Here is a 19740-nt window from a genome sequence, read left to right on the forward strand (position 1 = left end):
TTCATCCTTTCAGACTGAGAACACTTTCCAGAAATGCCCAAGATCTGAGGGATCTTGGCCAGGGGAGAAAGTAAACTCCTTGAAGTCAGTGGCCAGTAATATGGGCAGCCACATGCTCTCCCCCTGGGATCCCCAAGATAGTGCCACAACTTGGTGCCATTCCACCTTCCACTGTGGGGGAGAGAAGAGAATTTGCTTCGTCTGCAAAGAATCCCCTCCGTCATCTTATTTCTCTCTTTCTTCCTTCCTTGCCTCAGAACTGCAGGGGTTTAGGTCAAGGCAGATCCTCTCCTAATAATGCATTTTAATATCAGAAAAGGAAAGGAGGTCAGCCCGGTGGTGAGCAACCTTTGTCCTTATACAGGTTTGGCCTCCTCAGCCCGCCCTTGTGGCATCCTTGGGATTTTGGCAGACTTATGGGTATCATATTTTCACATGGATGAACTGTACTCTACAACTTATTCTGTGTACCAGGAACCCAAAAGTGTTGACTTTGAAAATAGAGTTTTTTCTTTCTAGCTGTTTTGGCTCCCTGTTTTCAAGAGAGATCTATTTTTCATGGCTGTGGCCATGGGACTCTTGTTTACCTCTCCATGGGGGATGACCATGGGGTAGTGATGGTGTTTCTGAAACAGCCCCTGGCAGCATGAGAGGTCTGGGTAGCAATAGCTGCTTTCTGGTTAAATATTTTCAATTTGGGAGAATACATGTACTCCTGGAAAGTCTTCCTTGGTTATATCTGGGCGGTAGGTTTGGTCATGAAGGCAGGCAGTTCTATGCTGTGTTGTCAAAGCAAAGATGATGGGGCAGTCTATGGAAAGGACTTCTCCAAAGAGGCCCTTTGATTTGTGAGGCATTTCCCTCTCTACCCTCCAGTTAGTGTGCGTGGGAGCAGCTTGAACTTCACACAGAAGGGACCCCATGGTTGTTTCCACACAGCTGTTTCCTGTGTTGGGGCAGAGTGAACCTCCGTGTCCTGAATATCTTTGGGAAAGATCATCCGCCACATAACCATCTGTGGACATAAGTCAGAAAAACTTTTGGGGAGCCTTAAGGCTGCAAATGGGGGTTTTATGTCTTGGTTTAGGTGTGCCTTGATGCTTTTCTTTTCCAGCCTAGACATTATGACAGCAGCTGAAAACATCCAAACGTGATTTTTTCAGAATTTGGGTGGGGAAGGTAAAAACTCAACCTGCTCGCCCTAGATCTATATTGCAGGGCTTTGTATAATATTTAATTATGTACAAGCTGTTGCCTAATGGTTGGTTTTACTGTGTGCACACTTCAGTTCTGACTAGCTGGAGTCCTCCATGATTTAAGCTGCTACCTCTCTCCTTTATGTGTCTTGGCCTTTGGGTAAAGCTGCTCTAGTCATTATTGTCTCTCCTTGGTTTCTTCTTTTTTCTTTTTGTAGGTCATTCAATGAAACCTATAGTTCTTGTCAGTTACATAGGTCTTTGCTTTTTTTCTTAACTTTCACATTCCAAGAGAAAATAATCCTTTTTGTATCTGAAAATCTGAACATTCTTAGTGCTAGGTAGTGAGCAGTTGCCAGAAATAAATAATGATGAAAATAATGATCCCTTTTTCTATGCTGGGTACTATTTAAACATTTCACATCTGTTATTTAATTCTCAATGACCCTCTAAAGTAAATTCTGTTAATTTCCCCATTTTACAGATGAGAAATTTGAGGCACAGAGAAGTTAAGTAATTTGTCTAAAGTCACAAAATTCAACAGCCAAGTTAGGATTATGACACAGTGGTGCTGGAGAGAAGTATTGTTATTCCCATGTTTTAATAAGGCCACTGAGGTTCAGGGAACTGCAGAAATTTACCCAGTTTATCTTATCTCCAACCCAAGCTCTTGCCCAGCATTCTCTATTGCCATCTTTATTGTAGAATGTTCTCATTTCTACTGCTTGGAGGTCCTGGATTCTGTTTAGTTGAACAGATTTACTGAAAAACAGCTGGGTTCTGTATCCTGTTTCATGTGCTGGGTATACAGAGATAATTTTTACTTGTTGTTACTTTACATCCTCATAAAGATGGGTCAGGTTCTGTTGGCTAAATCAATGATTTTTCTTTTGGGGGGAGCCTAGACGTATCTTTGGTATCCAGTATTGTGCTAGTTAAATGGAAGGATACTCAATATACTGACTATCTATTGGTTGGTAAAATGTGATACAAGTAAACCATTGAATAAACAGTTTTGTTCTACAAATGTGTGTGTTCAGTTCAGTTAATGTTCAATGATGGGCTAATGTCCTACATTAGCCTGATTGATGAACCTAGACACAACTTTTAATGGGATGTCACTTTTAGTTTTATGACTGTCTCTTTCCTAATTGAGGTAGGAGACTAAAAGTTTCAATAGCTCACGTGTTGAGCCCTTATTGGGTTGACTTTTGGAAACCTACATTTTTCTTGAAAAAAATCATACAACTAGAAGTCAGGGCATGTGGATTGTAGTTCTGGCTATCATAACTGTTATAACTGTGTGGCTATTATCATGTCTCCTGATATCTCAATTTTCTCATATGCATGGTGAAAAAGTTATACTAAGTGATGGTTCAGATCACTTATAAAGTCCTGTAATTCATGGAAAAAAACTTATACCGTAAGGACTCTTTTGACCAATATAGGGTATGAGTTTAGTTTTGACTGTAGATAAATATCTTAATTTTGTTGAGTCTTAGTTTTCTTGCCTTTTAAATAGGTTGATAATTCCTGGCATGCCTAATTTATAGGACTTCCATGAACGTTTAGTGAGATACTAGAGATAGAAGTGCTTTGATTCATGTAATACACTGTATGAACAGAAGATGATATTATTCATATTGAGAGTTAACAGAAAGGTGTTGGGTTTCTTGCCCCACGCCTTCCACCCCCCAAAAAGACTGGAGTTTGGTTCTGGTTGGGCTGTTTCCTGGAGTTTCTGGAACTCCTTGGAACTTTATAGGGTCAATAGGGGCTTTGTCCTGCCTCCAGTCCGTTTCCCACGGTTGGGAGAAGGCTGCCACACTCTTTTTCCTGACAACACTTTATCAAACACACCCGCCACACAAAATGTGGTAATTCATGAGACAAAAGTGAGGTTTTGAGTTACAATAACCTCCGCTTTGTTAAAACCCCCCTCGGAATCTGAGATCCTCTCCATAGGCCAGCAGGCATGCATGTGTCCCCCGTTTACAAATGCCTAAAAAACAGCCCGATAAATCATCCCCAAAATGTGTGTGCCACGTCTAACTCTGTCTCTCAGTGGGGATATTTTTAACTCCTACTTCTAACTCCTCTCAGTTCCTTTAAGGAAGTGTGATCTGAAAGGGTCAGGCATTTGGCATCTACTGAGGGGAAACTTTGAAAGAATTCCTGAGGCTCCCCCTGGGGTAAGGCTGGCTTTCCCCAAAAGAACGGGTCCTTCAGAGCGTCTTTGCCACATAAGGGCTTCTGTGAGGCCCCAGGCACCCGTGGATGCCGTCTCTTCCCGGCGACAGATGGTCAAGGCTTCAATTTCAGCAAGCAATCCACTGTCGAGAGGGCGGGCAGGAGATTCTGCCAGCATGCCAAGTGACAGGGCAGCTTAGGGTAACAGGGATCTGGTGTGTGCCCAGCATAGCTTTTGTGCTAACGATGGGCTGGTGACAGGCACCTCGCCCCTGCTCATCGTTAAGGCAGAAGATGCCCTACTCCCTTGATTCTGTTTCTCTCTGGCAGAGCTAGCGTCCTGTTTGCTTGTCTTTCCATTTTGGCACCAGATGGCTCCGCTCATGGTGGCTAGCAGTTGTCTGACTTGAAGATGCCAGAGGGTGTGCTGACAGCTCCTTCTAACACAACCTGAATCTGCCTGTCGGGTCGGGGCTCGAATGCCTTAAACACACACCGGCGGCAATATTATCAACCCTGGGGAACCGGGGGTGGGGGCCACTGGAGGGAGAATGGCCATGACGTCTCCCTCCACGATATTTACGCTGCTGGTATGGAAATCATAATGCCGATAATTATTCTTATTTGTACGGTTACTCTTATTTACACTTACTAGTGTAAATGCTGTTGTGGTACAATGACTCCCGATGGTACAGTTGGGACTAACATCAGTATTGCACTACTTCTATTATTACTAAAACTGTAGCATAATGGTTAAAAGCACAGGCTCTGGCCAAATTTGAGTTCTAGACTCAGAGTTACTAACCTTTGGGCAAGTTTTTTAAGTTCTCTGAGCCTCAGTTTCTTCATCCATAAAATGGGCTTACTACCAGAGGTTACTTAGGGGGGTTAAATGGGGAAGATGCATTTGAAGTTCTTAGCACTGTGCTGAGCACTGGTTAAGCACGTAACACCGGGGGAGCCATTATTACTCCTGCCACCATCTCCAAGCTTACCAGGTACCAGGCGTTCTCGCAGCTCGTGTTTGCGATTGACCTACAAGGTAGGGACTGTCACTAGAAGTTTATAGAGAAGTGGTGCTGAGAAGTTCAGCTACTTATCCAAAATCACACAAGCGGTACCTGCCCAAGTTGGGATATGAACCCCATTCTGGGTATTTCTAAAGGCTTTTCCTTCATACCACACTGATTCTTACTGTCATTTTAGTGGCAATGAGTCCTCTCCCAGGGCTTGGTGTGGTTTTTAAAAATGCCCTTCCAACTAGCTGTGCTTGAAAGAAGCAGCCAGTTTTCACATTTTAGGTGTCTTTGGCTTGAACCCCAGTAAGATGACAGACTCACTGCCCTTGAGTTTCACCACCTTAACTTCTGAAAGTCATGTGTGGTCACAGGGCCATCCAGCCCTGGCCTTCTGAGAGCTCAGAGGAAAGGACTCCTCCCTCAACCTCTTTCCCTTCCCAAGTCTACCTTTTTGAAAGGGGACATGAGTCAGGACCAGCTGATGGCCCCAGGGAAGGACAGTGCTATTCTTCCTACTGGGGAAGGGGTGCCAGACCAGATTCCATTTTACAAATTTGGGCTTCAGCGGTGTTCCATGAGTCATTTACCTTGTACGAAAGGTTGATAAAGTTTGGCCTCTGTGGAGAGAACCTGGAAGTAAGGGCAAATGATTTTCCAGAGGCCTGCTTTTATTGATGAGCGGTTGAATGGTGCATGATGTTGAAAGAGTCATTTTAGGAAAATGTTTACATCTTATTTTTTTAAGGATTTTATTTGAGAGAGAGAGAGAGGGTGAGAGAGCATGAGCAGGGGCAGACAGAGAGAGTGAGAGAGAGCATGAGCAGGGGCAGAGAGAGAGTGAGAGAAAGCATGAGCAGGGGAAGACAGAGAGGGACAAGTAGACTTCCCACTGAGCAGGGCGTCTGATGCGGAGCTCGATCCCAGGACCCCGAGATCATGACCTGGGCCGAAGGCAGACGCTTAACGACTGAGCCACCCAGGTGCCCCAAGATGTTTACATTTTAAAATGTTCTTTTGGTTGACAAAGTTACTGTCTCTCTTCAGAATTACTCCCACACTACATTCTCCTCTTTACAGGGACCAGAGAGGAGAGAGATTCTTCTGGGATCTCTCTCAGTTCAGTATTCAGAAACCGGTTAAACTCAGTGCAACTTTGTACTGTGTTCTCATTTCTGAAGACCCCTGTATTATTTGCTCAATAGACTTTGTGCTCAGAGCTAAATTCAGACTGAGGCATCACGGCGTGATAGTTCTTCACAGGTTATATGTATCTAGGTGGGAGTTTTATACTCCAGTGCAGGCTTGAATGGGAGAAAGGTGAAGAAAAGAAAGTCCCTACAAGAATTTAACTGCCCAGGGCGCCTGGGTGGCTCAGTTGGTTAAGCGACTGCCTTAGGCTCAGGTCATGATCCTGGAGTCCCGGGATCGAGTCCTGCATCGGGCTCCCTGCTTGGCAGGGAGTCTGCTTCTCCCTCTGACCCTCCCCCCTCTCATGCTCTCTCTATCTCATTCTCTCTCTCAAATAAATAAATAAAATCTTAAAAAAAAAAAAGAATTTAACTGCCCAGCATTTTAATACATTCTGATATTTTTGGAAAATATGCGGGCCTGATAGCTATAGGCCTACAAGTAAAAGGGAATGGAGAACTCAGGGTGGTTTTTATTCATTTATTTTTAAATTTTATTTATTTATTTGAGAGTGAGAGAGAGAGAAAGCAAGAGAGAGCATGAATAGGGGGAGAGGCAGATGGAGAGGGAGAGGCAGAATTCCCCGCTGAGCAGGGAGCCCGATGTGGGGCTCGATCCCAGGACCCTGGGACCATGACCTGAGCTGAAGGCAGATGCTTAACCGACTGAGCCATTCAGGCGTCCCTCAGGGTGGTTTTTAAAATGCTTCTTTCCCCAAACATGGGCCAGTGGAGAACAAGCAGATTGCCAATATGAATGTCCTAATAGCACACCTTTGATACCTGCTGTTTTCCTGTGATGGACTTTAACAACTACAACATAAGAAATAATTCAGGGGGCGCCTGGGCGGCTCAGTTGGTTAAGAGTGCGTCTTTTGGTTTCAGCTCAGGTCATGATCTCAGGGTCCTGAGATTGAGCCCTGCACGTGACTCCATGCTCAGCGGGGAGTCTGCTTGAGATTCTCTCTCCCTTTGCCCCTCCCCCCAACCTGTGAGCTCGCGTGTGAGCTCTCTCTCTCACTCAAAATAAATAAATAAATCTTAAAAAAAAGAAATAACTCAGAAAGTTATAAGGTGGCCCTCTAATTTATCATCCATGATGGGATACTTTTGAGAATTAAAGTGGGTACTCTTAATACTTCCACTAATACAGCTGGTATAAACTGGGATTGTTCCTGGCAAATTGGGACTTTTGGTCACCCTAGCAAGTAAAACCCATGGATCTCACTCTAGAACCAATTCAGGGACCAAGGTGGCAGTGAGGTTCTTATTCAATCACAAATAGCTTTTGTCTACAGTAGGCAGCGTAAGAAAAACATACAGGAAATATTTGAGAAGTCAAAGGACTTCAGTCAGTATGTGAATCTTATCTACTTCTTGTGGGTACTACTAATTAAGGTATTTTATTTGGAGATACTAAAATAAAAAAGTGTTTACCATCTCCTTATATTCATCCAGCATGCATTTTGCTGGTTCATCATCTGTGAATTTATGGGACTTAAATTACATATTGTTGGGAACCATGAGTAATTCTCAGGCAATTATACCCAATTGGAGCCTACCTTAAATTATGGTGAAGACCTTCCCTCTGAGTAAAAATACTTCCTTGGGGGCTTAATTCTTTTGTGAGATCTGTTGGCAGCACTGAGAGTGTTTCCTTCATAGAGAAAGTCCAGCTCAAATGCAAAACAAAGGCTAAAGCTTTAAATAACATATTGGCTCTAACACCTTCCTAGGTATTTCAGAAAATACGTGGAGAATAGAATGCACAACCCAGACACGACTTACTACTTTTTTTTCCTTTCTGTGTCAGGACTGAAATGCTAACCGTGATAATTTGTTTCTTTGCAGGTTCTTCTTGAAATTTTTCCTCAAATGTAACCAAAATTGCCTAAAGAATGCAGGAAACCCACGTGACATGCGGAGATTCCAGGTGGGTTTGTCTTGTCTTTCTTAAATCTCAATAATGACATGAATATCAAGAGAGGGTAAAAAAGTCTTAGGCAGAAGAAGATAACAGAGTCTAGTTATTTCCCCAGAGGTGAGGAGCAGGTGAAGATCCCGGTCCCCCAGGTCTCTGCACTCTAGGAGTTGTTTTTATTAGGGAAGAGCCAGGACTGAACCACCTGTCATCACTGGTTGAGGCAGTGATGTCCTTTGAGCCTAGTCTGGTTTCCTGAATAGACTCACAGGCTTAAACCACTGTAGGTTAAGTAAAGTACATAGAAATAATGGATCCTTCCTAAAGTTTTACAAGTAGAAAACTGTCAAATAAGAGCTTTGTTCTGTTTTAGAATTATGTCCTCTTCTTCCTTCCTTTCTCTCTGTTCTCCTCTTCCAATTTTGGAAATTGTCAGTAATAATTGTCTATTAAAAATGGACCCCTGATGCAGTAGGACACATCTAGAGAGTGATGCGGGTGACACTCAGTTCTGTGTCAGCAATATCCTTGTACAGCATGTGTGAAGGTCCTCAAGCAGTCAAATCTGCCACCATTCAAAGCATGAGGGGTGTGTTTACTTCGTATAATTACACATTTACTGGCGGAAGAAGATATGAAAGCGAAGTGTTAATTTCGAAGACAAAATGGTAGTCAGGTTGTAGGAAAGGTCAGTAAGTTCTAGATACTGGTGTTTCTCAAACTCTAAAGTGTCAAGAACTCCCTGGGGATCTTGTTAAACTGCTAACTGAGGTCTCAGGTGGGCCTGAAACTCTACATTTTTAACAAGCTCCCAAATGATGCCAATGCCACAGACCACACTTTGAAGAGCAAAGTTTTAGACTTGTGTTGCCTTCCATTTCATTTTACGGCTAACTCATTTGCATGGTCAACATTAGTTTTCCTATCAGAGTAATGATATATATATTTGCCCATATGGTCTTTCAGTGAAAACAGCATGGTGTTTAAAGTATACTCTTAGGTATAGTTAGTCAGCTTTAAGTATAGATTGAAATGTATGATCTCTGAGGGGATCTTGAAAAGTTTTAGCTGCATATTCTCTGATAAGGGAAAGGGATGGGATGATTCTGAACACTGATTTTTAGATGTCAAGATCTCTTTGTCTCCAAGATGATATTTTTTTGAGAGGTGAGACTTATTGGTCTCACGGAAGAACAAATTCAGTAGAAAGAAGACATTCTCTCTCAAGATCCTGAAGTATTTTTGTAAGATCATTTTGGCCTTGCCACCTTTTGTTCTGACAGAGATGAGTAATGAGAATCCCTGGATTCCTAGTTTCCTGGAAAATGTTTCTCCTGGCTAGCTGCTGACCCCAAGTTGGAAGACTTGGCTACTCTCCTTCCCACACAGGATTTTTTTGTGTGTTGAGATGGAGTTGGCTTTGCTGGTAAACAACACATGTGATGCCACTAAGTTGCTCAGTGTCCTGCAACATGAGGTTGGGTTTCATTATAAACTGTTTTGCACTTGCTTTGGCCTTAAGATGAGCCGTATATCTCCCTTAACCAAGCTTGGGTTAGGAATAAGGCATATCCAGGCATGAACCAATTCATGTGTAATAAACATGTCTAATAGACATTGTCATGCCTTATGAATATCAGGATCAGCTTTGCTCTGCTTCTCAGGGCAGTAGAGTTAGAGGTGGACTTTGGTGACATGGGGAACCTAAGAGAGTATTTGTATAAGACTTCTGGGGCCTTGTTTTTCCCTCAAAGGACCTGCTAATGAAATGTCTGAAAGCCTTAAATTATAGAAATGTAGCTCTTATAGGAGATGAAAAACCAACTCATTCTGTCATGTTTGATAGTATCTAGAAAGCTTTATTTTTACAGATAAAATAGTTATTCTTCATTTAGTAGAAGGGCTACCTAGACGAGCCCTATGAATTGAATTTCTGGAAAGCCTCAGTTTCCTCAGCTCTAAAACTGAGTAAACATTATGATTCTGCTTGTTTTCCAACATACAAATGACACATTTTGTATGCGTAACTAATTTGCTTTTGGAGAAAGTACTTGTGATACACTGAAACTGGGTCATTATTTCAATACAGGGTTTCTCATCCTAGGCACAAGTGACATTTTAGACTAGATAATCCTTTGTTGTGTATGGGAGGGTGGATTTGTCCTACACACTGTAGGACGTTTAACAGATCATCACTGGCCTGTACCCATAGAGGCCAGGAGAGAAACTCCCCCAGGCCCTAGCCTAGTCATCACAACCCAAAATGTCTCCAGACATATGTAATGTTCCCTGGTTGGGGTGGGGATGCAAAATTGCCCATATTTGAGAGGCATTGGTCCAGTCTTATACCCAATGACTTCTGACAGCCTCTTCCTGGTGACAGTGGCATGAGAACGTAGGCATGTCATTTCTATTAGGCATGAGAACTGCCTAACCCAAGGTCCATACTGTCCTTCAAATACATGTGCTCTTCCCTGTGAGTCTCCACCCATCCTAAAGTAAGTAGACTTCTCTAAATAGGGACAGCAACCTTGGCCACTACAGAGTTAATTTTTGAGTTGAAGAAGAGCTCTTTCCATAAGCAAGGACAAATTCCTTATTGCATCTCAGATTTAACCTGCTTTGTCCCCATCACGCCCTCATTACTTCCTGGGAGAGGATAGAGGGAAGCTATGGCAGAATGAACATTGACTCATTTTATTTTGTATCTAAGTGTGTTTACACATTTAATTAATTATCATTTTCCCACAATTAGCACATGGTCTTATGCATGTAAGCATGTGGATGTTTATGCAATTGGAGAATGGATGAATTGCCTCAATAGAGTTAAAGTAACACCTCACATATCCCTACCAAACTCTATGTTTTCCCCAGTCTTGTTTCTTTCATGACTATTATGTCCTCCTATATTTCTGTGCATCATTTCATGCTGGTAGCCATCCCATCCTTCTTGAACTCATCTTTTTCTTGGATTCCACAACAACATTCACTTCAGCCTTCTTGAAGGGATGCTACTTATTTGCTCTCCTGTATATATTGCCATTCCTTAAGTTTTCTTTTGAGATCCAGATATTTTCTCACTTTGTAGGGCTCTCTTGAGTATCTTTTCCATTCTCAGCATCTTAACCACTGTTTGGGCACTCAGAACTCTTGAGTCAGGTTCCCTGAGACTTGACATCCAGATCCAGACCTAGCTGTCCAGCTGCCTATTGGAAACTTCCAGGAACTTCAACTCAGTGAACTCCAACGTCCATTGTCACCATCTTTCTTTTCTTTTCTTATTTTGTGCTTCCACCACAAGCTGGCTTTTCTTCCTGTGTTCCCTATCTTGGTTTATTTCTAATTACATTAAGTGCTGGGGAGATGATTGTTTGTATCTGTGTCTACATTCAGTGTGTTCCATATATGTGTGTATAAATATATGTGCCCATATGTGTACCTTGACATACATCTATGGACATCGACCATGATGATGATAATGATAAAGCTAACACTTACTAGGTACTTATTATGTGAGAAGTATCATGCTAAGTATTTTACATGAGCTATCATTTCATCTTCACAATGTCTCTGTTAAGAAGGTACAAATATTATATTTGTAAAATATAATTTTACACCTGAGGAACTGAGGCTTAGAGGAGTTAAACAATTTGCTTAAAGTCACACATCTACTAGGTAGTGAAGAGACAGTGATTCAACCCAACCATCTGACTCAGATGTTATCTAATGTGGAACAGTAAAGAAGCTGTCCAGAATCTGTAGGGAGACACTTTTGCAGAGAAAATAAGGAGGTCTTTCAACATCTGAGAGCCAGAGTGGCTACCCATGAACCCCAGGAGAGCCAAGGAGTGGTGTTTGCCCTATAACAAGCCTAAAGCTACTGTCTGCATAAAGAATATTGGAATGCACCAAAGTTCATCAGGCAGAGAGTGGAGTTGTGTGGAAGAAGAAGAACATAAGCATTGTTTCTGAACATAGCTAAAGTGTTGGTCAGTTTGTACTTGTATGAACCTTGGAAAAAGAAGCTATTACTCAGAAGGGGGCTTTAGTTTTCCTTAACATATGGAGGTTCGGGCCACTTCTCCAGAGCAAGAAAGACCCATCACCTAGATGGAGCATGAGTAAAGTGGCCCCTGACATCTCAGAGAACTCTGTAAAGAAACCATACTGAAGTTCCCAAATCTTAGGACTCACCCAAGAGGGTGAAGATTAGTCTTCCCTGAGCTACCCTGTCTGACAGCGATGTGTCATAGAGACGTTGGTTGAAGGTTGCCTGTGAAGAAGACATGTAATTTCCATCATTTCTCCCATAGTAGACCATTAGGAAGTAGGTTTCATGTTGCTGTTGCCTTTAAGGAGGAATGAGAAAGTGTCTTTTTGGCATGAGTAAACTCTGGTCTACCCTTAACATCTCAATGTGGCTTTTCTCAGTTATATTGAAAACCTAAGACCTAGAGTCATCTGATCGAAAACGTGCTCCCCTGACTATTAAGTGGGCTCTCTACAACAATTGTGGCTGCTACCTTTCTCTCATCTCATTTTGTATGCTCACCAGGCCAGCCTGATCTTCATACAGCCACGCCAGAGCGGGTCTCCTCTGAACAGCAATCAGGGGCCTGTGTAGGTGACTGAGGAGGACATAAGAAGGGTTGTTGATCTCTTGACATGTAAAGATATTCTGTCAAGCAAACTCAGCCTCACAGCGGCTGAGCTTCTGGTGTGTAAACAGAGACTACTTAATTACACAGGTCATGTCAATTAGTGTGACCTTAGTGTTTTCAAGAAATTAATCACTTTCCGCAGAGCTCGGCTGTGTTCATACTTTAAGGCATTATGGAATAAACCTTGTAGAAAATCTGGTACAATCTTTTTTTTCCTCCTCCTTCTTAATTTACAATGGATGCTTTCTTTTGGAATCCCCAGGCTGTGGCTAGGGTAACAAACTTGCTCAAATACAACAGTGGATACAGGCTTCATTCAGTTCTGGTGGGTTTGAGGAAGTGGGGAGGAAAAGAGAAGGTGGGGGTAAGCTAGGATGGAAACAGCTCATGACAGGGAGAAATTCACTGTGACTAAATGAGCCTGTTTCTTCATCTTGACACTAAAAAGATGCTAATGTCAAAGGACTGTGTTAAAACCATGTCATGGGTCTGGTTTTTAACTGACAGGAGCTAGACAATTCCAGGTTAAGATTTAAATCCTTATCAATAGCTTTCCTTGTTGAGGCTGGCTGAATGAGGATGGTGAGGGAAGGAACAAGAATTAGGTACAAGCTGTCATCAAAGTAGATGCCATAGTACCTAGAGACTGTGAGGTAACGTATAAATTTCCAAATTCATTTTATCTCTTCAACAAAATTTTTCCATAGGCTACAAATTTATATTCATGTATAAATGTTGGGTGCATGACTATAGATGAATATAAATTTAAGATCTATTCCTTCCTTCATGCATGCATGCACTCAGTAGTATTTATTGATCTGGCAAGTGGTGAATATAGTTATGAACAAGAAAGACAGGGTGTTTGTCCTAATGAAGCTCATATTCTAGTTGGGGGTCTATTTGTTAGGATAATACTAGCTGCTGTAATAAATAGAACAAAGAATATAATGGCTCACACACAACAGGTAATTTCTTGTTCACATAATGGTACAATGCAGGTGTTCTTGGTAGATGAACAGGTCTTGTACATAAAGTGATTTGGGGACCAGGGCTCCTTTCGTTTTGTGTCTCTACTAGCCCCTAGAACCTTGTTGTCTCTGCCCATCCAATTGAAAGGTAAGGAGTACATGAAGGGGGCTCATGGACTTCTTAAAAACCTGGTTTTAGAAATGACTCCTGTCAAATCTGCCCATATTCTAGAATGAGCCAGAAGTCTGTCACATGGCCATATATAACCACAGAGCGACCTGCAAATGTCTACTTGTCCAGCCCGAGAAGAGAAAGTGGATGTGTGGGTAATAGGTACCATCAGCTGCTACAATGTGTACAAATTAGTAATTACAAGTCATCAAAATTTTTCATTATTGCTATAAAGAATATTGATAATATGAGAGAGAATACATGTGGGATGGGGGAATAGGAACCTGATTTAAAGTGGGTAACCAGGAAAAACTTCTGAGGAGGTGATATTTAAGCTGAGAAGAGCCAGAAGAATTTTCTGAGCGGAGAGAACAGCAGGCTCCAAATTCATGCTTATCTCATGTTTATTGGAGGAAACAAACAATCCACTTTCACTTATTAGTCATTTGGAGTGGGGGATAGGAAATACGAGGAGAAACCACCAGGTTATCATCCCAATTTCCCACCAACAGTGTGTTCTTTTAAAAATGATGGCATAGGAAATGACAGTCAAAGGCAACTCTCTGCTCTTATTTTTGGTGACTTCTATAAATTTTGGAGAATCCTTGTTATTTATTCAAAAGCCTCAGAAGCTCTGAATCAATATATTATAGGGTATCGTTAGACAATTCTTAAGATACATGTCCTACCTCTGCAGTTTCAGTCTGCTTTTAAAAGCACTTAAATAAAGAAAAAAATATTTGTATCCTTTTTATTTCTTTCCCACTGCCCCCACCCCCTGTTTTATATTGTTTTGACAAACAGCACATCTTGCAATTAAATTCTTTACCAATAGAATGCTAGGGGCCCGAGCTGCAATCACTCTCTTCATACAGAATGATTTCAAGGTGCACCACGCTGATTAATTATCCTGAAAGCAGCTCTAATGATAGTTTCAGAATACAGGATTAATTCACATAACATAGTAAATACAAATGGTGGATTTTCAACCTGATATATTAAACCATTACGGCTTATTGGGCAAATATGTATCTTGGCATGAGCCTTATGCTGGGCCTTGGCAGAAAATATGCATCACTGAGAAGGAATCCTTATGAACGCAATTTGATGAGTGGTGGCTCTGCACTTAGAGGAAATAAATTTCTACATTAAGTAAAGTTGTTATTGAAGAAATGTAAAATACATGAAAGGATAGATGTTTAAAAGTGTTTGGTTTAGATCAGTGTTGCCAATGGATATTGCTTCTGAGGATGCCTATACTTAGTGAGACTTACCAACAAAAGATATTCTTACATTCTATCACTTTTTAAGTTGTAACTTCCAGAGCTTTTATTATGTGTGAGACACCATACAAAGTGTTTTGCATGGATAATCTTATTTTTCCACTGCTCTTTCTCTTGTTTACTTTGCTCCAAACAAGCACATTGGCCTCCCTTATTTTCTTTCATTTCTCTTCCTTGGATACACCCAACTCATGTCTGCCTCGGGATCTTTGCACTTGCTATTCTATCCTCCTAGGAAATTCTTCTGCCACTTCGTTGAATAGCTGGCTATTTCTTTTACTTAGATTTCAGCTGAAAACATCACCTCCTCAGAGATGCCTTTCCTTAATCACCCAATCAAAAATAGGTCCCACCTAGGTATTGCTCCATCCCCATTTTATTTTCTTCTTGGAACTTTTCACATTCAGAAATTTGCTTTTATTGCTTGCTTACTGTCTGAAAACCCCTTTCTGCCTCTGATAAGCACTCAGTTCTTGGTGGACAATTTATCTGTCTTGTTCATTGCTGCTTCTCCATAGAATAATGCCTGGAAGAGAGTAGGCTCACAACTTTTTCCTATGATTAAGTGACTTATCTAAGGTTACAAACTGGTAAGTAATGGAGTTGGAGTTCAAACTCAGGACTCTCTGACCCTAGAATCTGAGCTGCTGACTAATAGGCTGTTTTCTTGCTCCCAATTGTCACATCTGTGTCTCATGGTCTCATTGGTAGAGAGCAGACATGGCTATTCTGTATGTTTTGGCTCACTGCTACTTAAAATAGCCAGTGGGAACACATAAATGGAGAACACCTGTTAAATGCCAATGACGCCGTCAAGAGTCATCAAAGGTATCCTGATCCACAGAGGGAGGACCAAGGTTCAGGTCACGGATGAGCTTTTAAGTTGAGCATGTGTCACCGTTCAGGAGACAGAAGCTGAGTTTAGTTTCCAAAGGTCCAAATTAGTTCAGCATACGTATCTGAGGATTTAGAAGTGTCTGCTTTTGTCTTACTGTTAAGCGAAGAGATATTTTTGCTTTGAGCCTTAAAGAGTAGATTTAATTCAGTTACTCACTCCCTTTTTCCCGCAGTTCCGCTCTGTTACATCCTGTAGGTTCATGCGTCCTCCATAATTTTTAATGAGTTATTTGGGATCTTTCAACCAGATAGAAACTAGCAATCAGGCAGGTTTCAGAGACTATCTCATTCCATATCAGTCAAGGATATTTTAAAGGACAAAGTTAATGAAGACTTAACTCCTAACTGCTGCAGACAATTTTTATGTGTTATAATACTTAAAGTGTAGTCAGTCACATAGACCCCAGATATGTGTTCTGGGAGATACCAGCAGAGTCAGGAGAGAATGGAGAGGCCAGAGGCCACTGTGGGTGAGAACTGGATCTGGAGTCTGAAAGTTTCCCTTCAGGCTTACCTCTGCTCTTAATTTGTCCTATGACCTTGAGGAGCCTTTAAACCTCTTGGGCCTCATTTTTCCAAGCCTCAAAAAGAGGTGTTGGACAAATTTGCAGTGTAATAACCCCTGAGGACTTCTTTTGTCATTTTCTCTTATGAATCCCATCCATGTGATGACTTATTTTTTGATCCTGATGGCATTTATTAAGAATCACGATCCATTTTAAAATTATTTGAAGTCATGTGAATCCATTACTTCAGAGTTTCTCACATGCATGAGATAACCAGTGTTTCCATGCAGATGATCCGATCCTATCTCGACAAAGGAAAATTACTGTTTTAGTGTGCGGTCTTCCTATGGGTGAATTTAGGGTTCCCTCTCTGCTGTGTAGTTCCTATTACTACATTTGAAAACTCTTAGTTGGAAGCTACTGGATTGGCTGATTTCTTGGGTCTTTTGACTGTAATATTCAAAGAGTCTGTAAAGAATGGCTCAGCAGGCAGAGTAGAGAATGTGGGCTGTGTAGGGTTGAGGGTAAAATTTGATGACATAAAGACTTTATTTTGTAGAGTAGTTTTAGGTTTACAGAAAAATGAGGGGAAAGTATAGCAAGTTCCCATAGACTCCCTCAATCCCCTCCCCCATTTTCCCTATTATTAATATTTTGCATTAGTCTGAGACATTTATTAGAATTGATGTGCTTTTTTTTTTTTAGGATTTTATTTATTTATTTGACAGAGAGAGACACAGTGAGAGAGGGAACACAAGCAGGGGGAGTGGGAGAGGGAGAAGCAGGCTTCCCGCCGAGCAGGGAGCCCGATGCAGGGCTCGATCCCAGGACCCGGGGTCATGATCTGAGCTGAAGGCAAATGCTTAAAGACTGAGCCACCCAGGCACCCCTGATGTGCCATATTGATACATTATTGATAACATAGTATAAAGTTTATAGTTTATATTAGGATTCATTTGTATGTTCTGTATCCTATGGGTTTGGACAGATGTATGGTGTTAATGTATCTACCACTACAGCATCAGATAGAATGGTTTCACTGCCCCTGTGCTCCACCTAGTCGTCCCTCCCTTCCCCGGGCAAACTCCTGGCAACCACTAATCTTTTTACTCTCTCCAAAGTTTTACCTTTTCCAGAATGTCATACAGTTGGAATCATACAATTAGCACTATATATTTAAAATTCCATGTCTTTTCATGACTTGATAGCTCATTTCTTTTTATTGCTGTATAATACTCCTTTCCTTGGATTACCAGTTTGTATATCTATTTACCTATTGAAGGGCATCTTGATTGATGATGCCTTTTATGTAATTGAATTTTTTATTGCTACAATTGTAGATTCACATGTGGTTGTATGAAATAATACAGAGTGATCTTGTGCACCCTTTACCCAGTACCCCAGTAGTAATGTATTGCAAAACTGTAGTACAATATTACATAGTACTATACAATAATCATACAGGATTTGAACATTGATAAATCCACCACCTTATTCAGATTCCTCTAGTTTTACCTGTAGTCATTTACATATGGGTATGTTCTTAGTTCTGTAAAATTTTATCATGTGTAGGTCTGTGTATCTATCACCACAGTGAAGCTATTGGGCATTGCCATCACCACAAGGACCCTTCCTATCATTTTTTGTAATAGCCACATCCACCTTCCTTCCGTCCCTAACCCTTGGCAAGTGCTAATCCATTGTCCATTTCTAAAATTTTTAAATTTCAGGAATGTTAAGTAAATGGAATTATGCACTGTATTACTTTTCTATGACTTTCATAACAAAATATCACAGACTAAATGGCTTAAAAATGGAAATTTATTTTCTCACAGTTTTGGAGGCTGGAAGTCCAAGATCAAGGTGTCCGTGGGGTTGGTTTCCTCTGAGACCTCTCTGCTTGGCTTATAGATAGCCACCTTCTTACTGTGTCCGCACATGGTCTTTCCTCTTTGTCCGTACACCCTGGTGTCTCTGTGTGTGACCAGATTTCCTCTTCTTAGGACACCAGTCAGATTGGATGAAGGCCCACTCTAAGAGCCTTATTTTAACTTAATCACATCTTTAAAGGCCCTGTCTCCAAATACAGCCCTATCCTGAGGTACTGGAGATTAGGTATTCAACATGTAAGTTTGGTGGGGAGTGTGGGGGGAGTGGGGTGGAATGGGGGTGGAAGCCCATACCATGCAATATGTAATCTTTTGGTATTGGCTTTTTTCACTCAGCATAATTCTCTTGAAATTCATCCAGGTGTATCAATAGTTTGTTTCTTTTTATTGCTGAATATTATTCCATGGAATGCTGCTCACTGCCTTTCTATTTCATGTACTTCAAGCCAGTGTATTTAATGCCTTATATTAGGGGTCCTGAATTACTGCAGACATAGAATAAGTTAAAACCAGAGGTGAGAAAGTCATGTAACGACCAACTTCAGCACCAGTTTCCTTACACTGAGTTACCATATATTAGCTTTTAAAACCAAATTTATAATTTTATATTCATTCAAAATTAATTTTTTAAAGTAGTTATTTTTTGGAGGGAGGTACGTACTTACTATGAAAATATTCTAAATTTAAACGTTGAAAATATTTTTATGGTCTAATCTTCCTCTTGATTCCGTATTTGTTGTAGAAATGTTCAAAAATACAGATTTCAACTCTTGGTCGCTTTTCTCATAACCCCTTCTTCTATATGAGCTGCTACTTTTGTTAATGTGATCTTCCACCCACGACTGAATTTAGCGGCTTTTGTCTTTTTGAAAATCTGCTCATGAGACAGAGATTATGGGTCATGAATCTTAGATAATTTAGTTTAGTTGGGACATACAAGGTCTCCTGCCTGATATAAAGAAAAGAGGGACAGCCTGAAGAATGATAGCAGGAAATAGTAACAAATAACAAAACTCCCAGAGAATCCTTCATTCATATGAAATACTGGGAAAACTAGACTGAATTGATACGATGTCTAATTTATAGATTTTTTCAAAGCAGTAAGATTTTGTTCAGTTTCAAGCCTAGAATATAACAGGCTAAGATACCAATGGGTTCTAGAAAGTAAAATTATAGGGGCGCCTGGGTGGCTCAGTCGTTGGACGTCTGCCTTTGGCTCAAGTCATGATCCCAGGGTCCCGGGATCAAGCCCCGCATCGGGCTCCCTGCTTGGCGGGAAGCCTGCTTCTCCCTCTCCCACTCCCCCTGCTTGTGTTCCCTCTCTCGCTGTGTCTCTCTCTCTGTCAAATAAATAAATAAAATTTAAAAAAATTAAAAAAATAAATTATAGAAAGTAAAATTATAGAAACCAGTGAAATTTGCAATTTACATGAGGCCTAAATTACACAATTACATACTGTGAGCACAAAGGTCTTTAAAATTGTACAATTTAATTGTTAGACTGATAAAACAGTGAACATATTAGAGGTAATTTCTGTACCTTTTTATTTAAAATAACAGTTTATGCAGGGTCCTCTTTATGGCTTCAGATGATCAGCCCAGTACATTAACTTGAACTTTTTGGTGAGTCTCATCAACAAAGCAACAGCTACAGTCCTACTGCTACTAACATTTGTTGAGTACTCAGTATGAGCCAGGAACCATGCTGGCCACTTTAAATATTGTAAGACTCACAGAACCAGGTACTTTTATTAGTATCTCCACTTGATAGGCGGGAGCACCGTGGCTGAGGTTTAAGTTAACCTGGCCAAAGTCACATCAACTAGGAAAGCTTGGGAGTCAAGAATTATC

The 19740-nt window shown here is 41.0% G+C and overlaps 1 protein-coding gene across 6 annotated transcripts in view; it reads left to right on the forward strand.

The window, feature by feature from the left end:
* EBF1 (EBF transcription factor 1) overlaps positions 1–19740 on the forward strand; it is a 397553-nt gene that overhangs the window by 247684 nt on the left and 130129 nt on the right. For all 6 annotated transcript variants that reach the window (XM_045901995.3, XM_045902000.3, XM_045902007.3 and 3 more), the window contains one exon: positions 7444–7525. In XM_045901995.3, the coding sequence (XP_045757951.1) occupies positions 7444–7525 (82 nt within the window). The remainder of the gene's footprint in view (positions 1–7443; positions 7526–19740) is intronic.

This window comes from Mirounga angustirostris, unplaced genomic scaffold (genome assembly GCF_029215605.1).
Source record: "Mirounga angustirostris isolate CCGP_5_RB_7025 unplaced genomic scaffold, mMirAng1.0.hap1 SCAF_7, whole genome shotgun sequence".
Lineage (NCBI taxonomy): Eukaryota > Metazoa > Chordata > Mammalia > Carnivora > Phocidae > Mirounga > Mirounga angustirostris.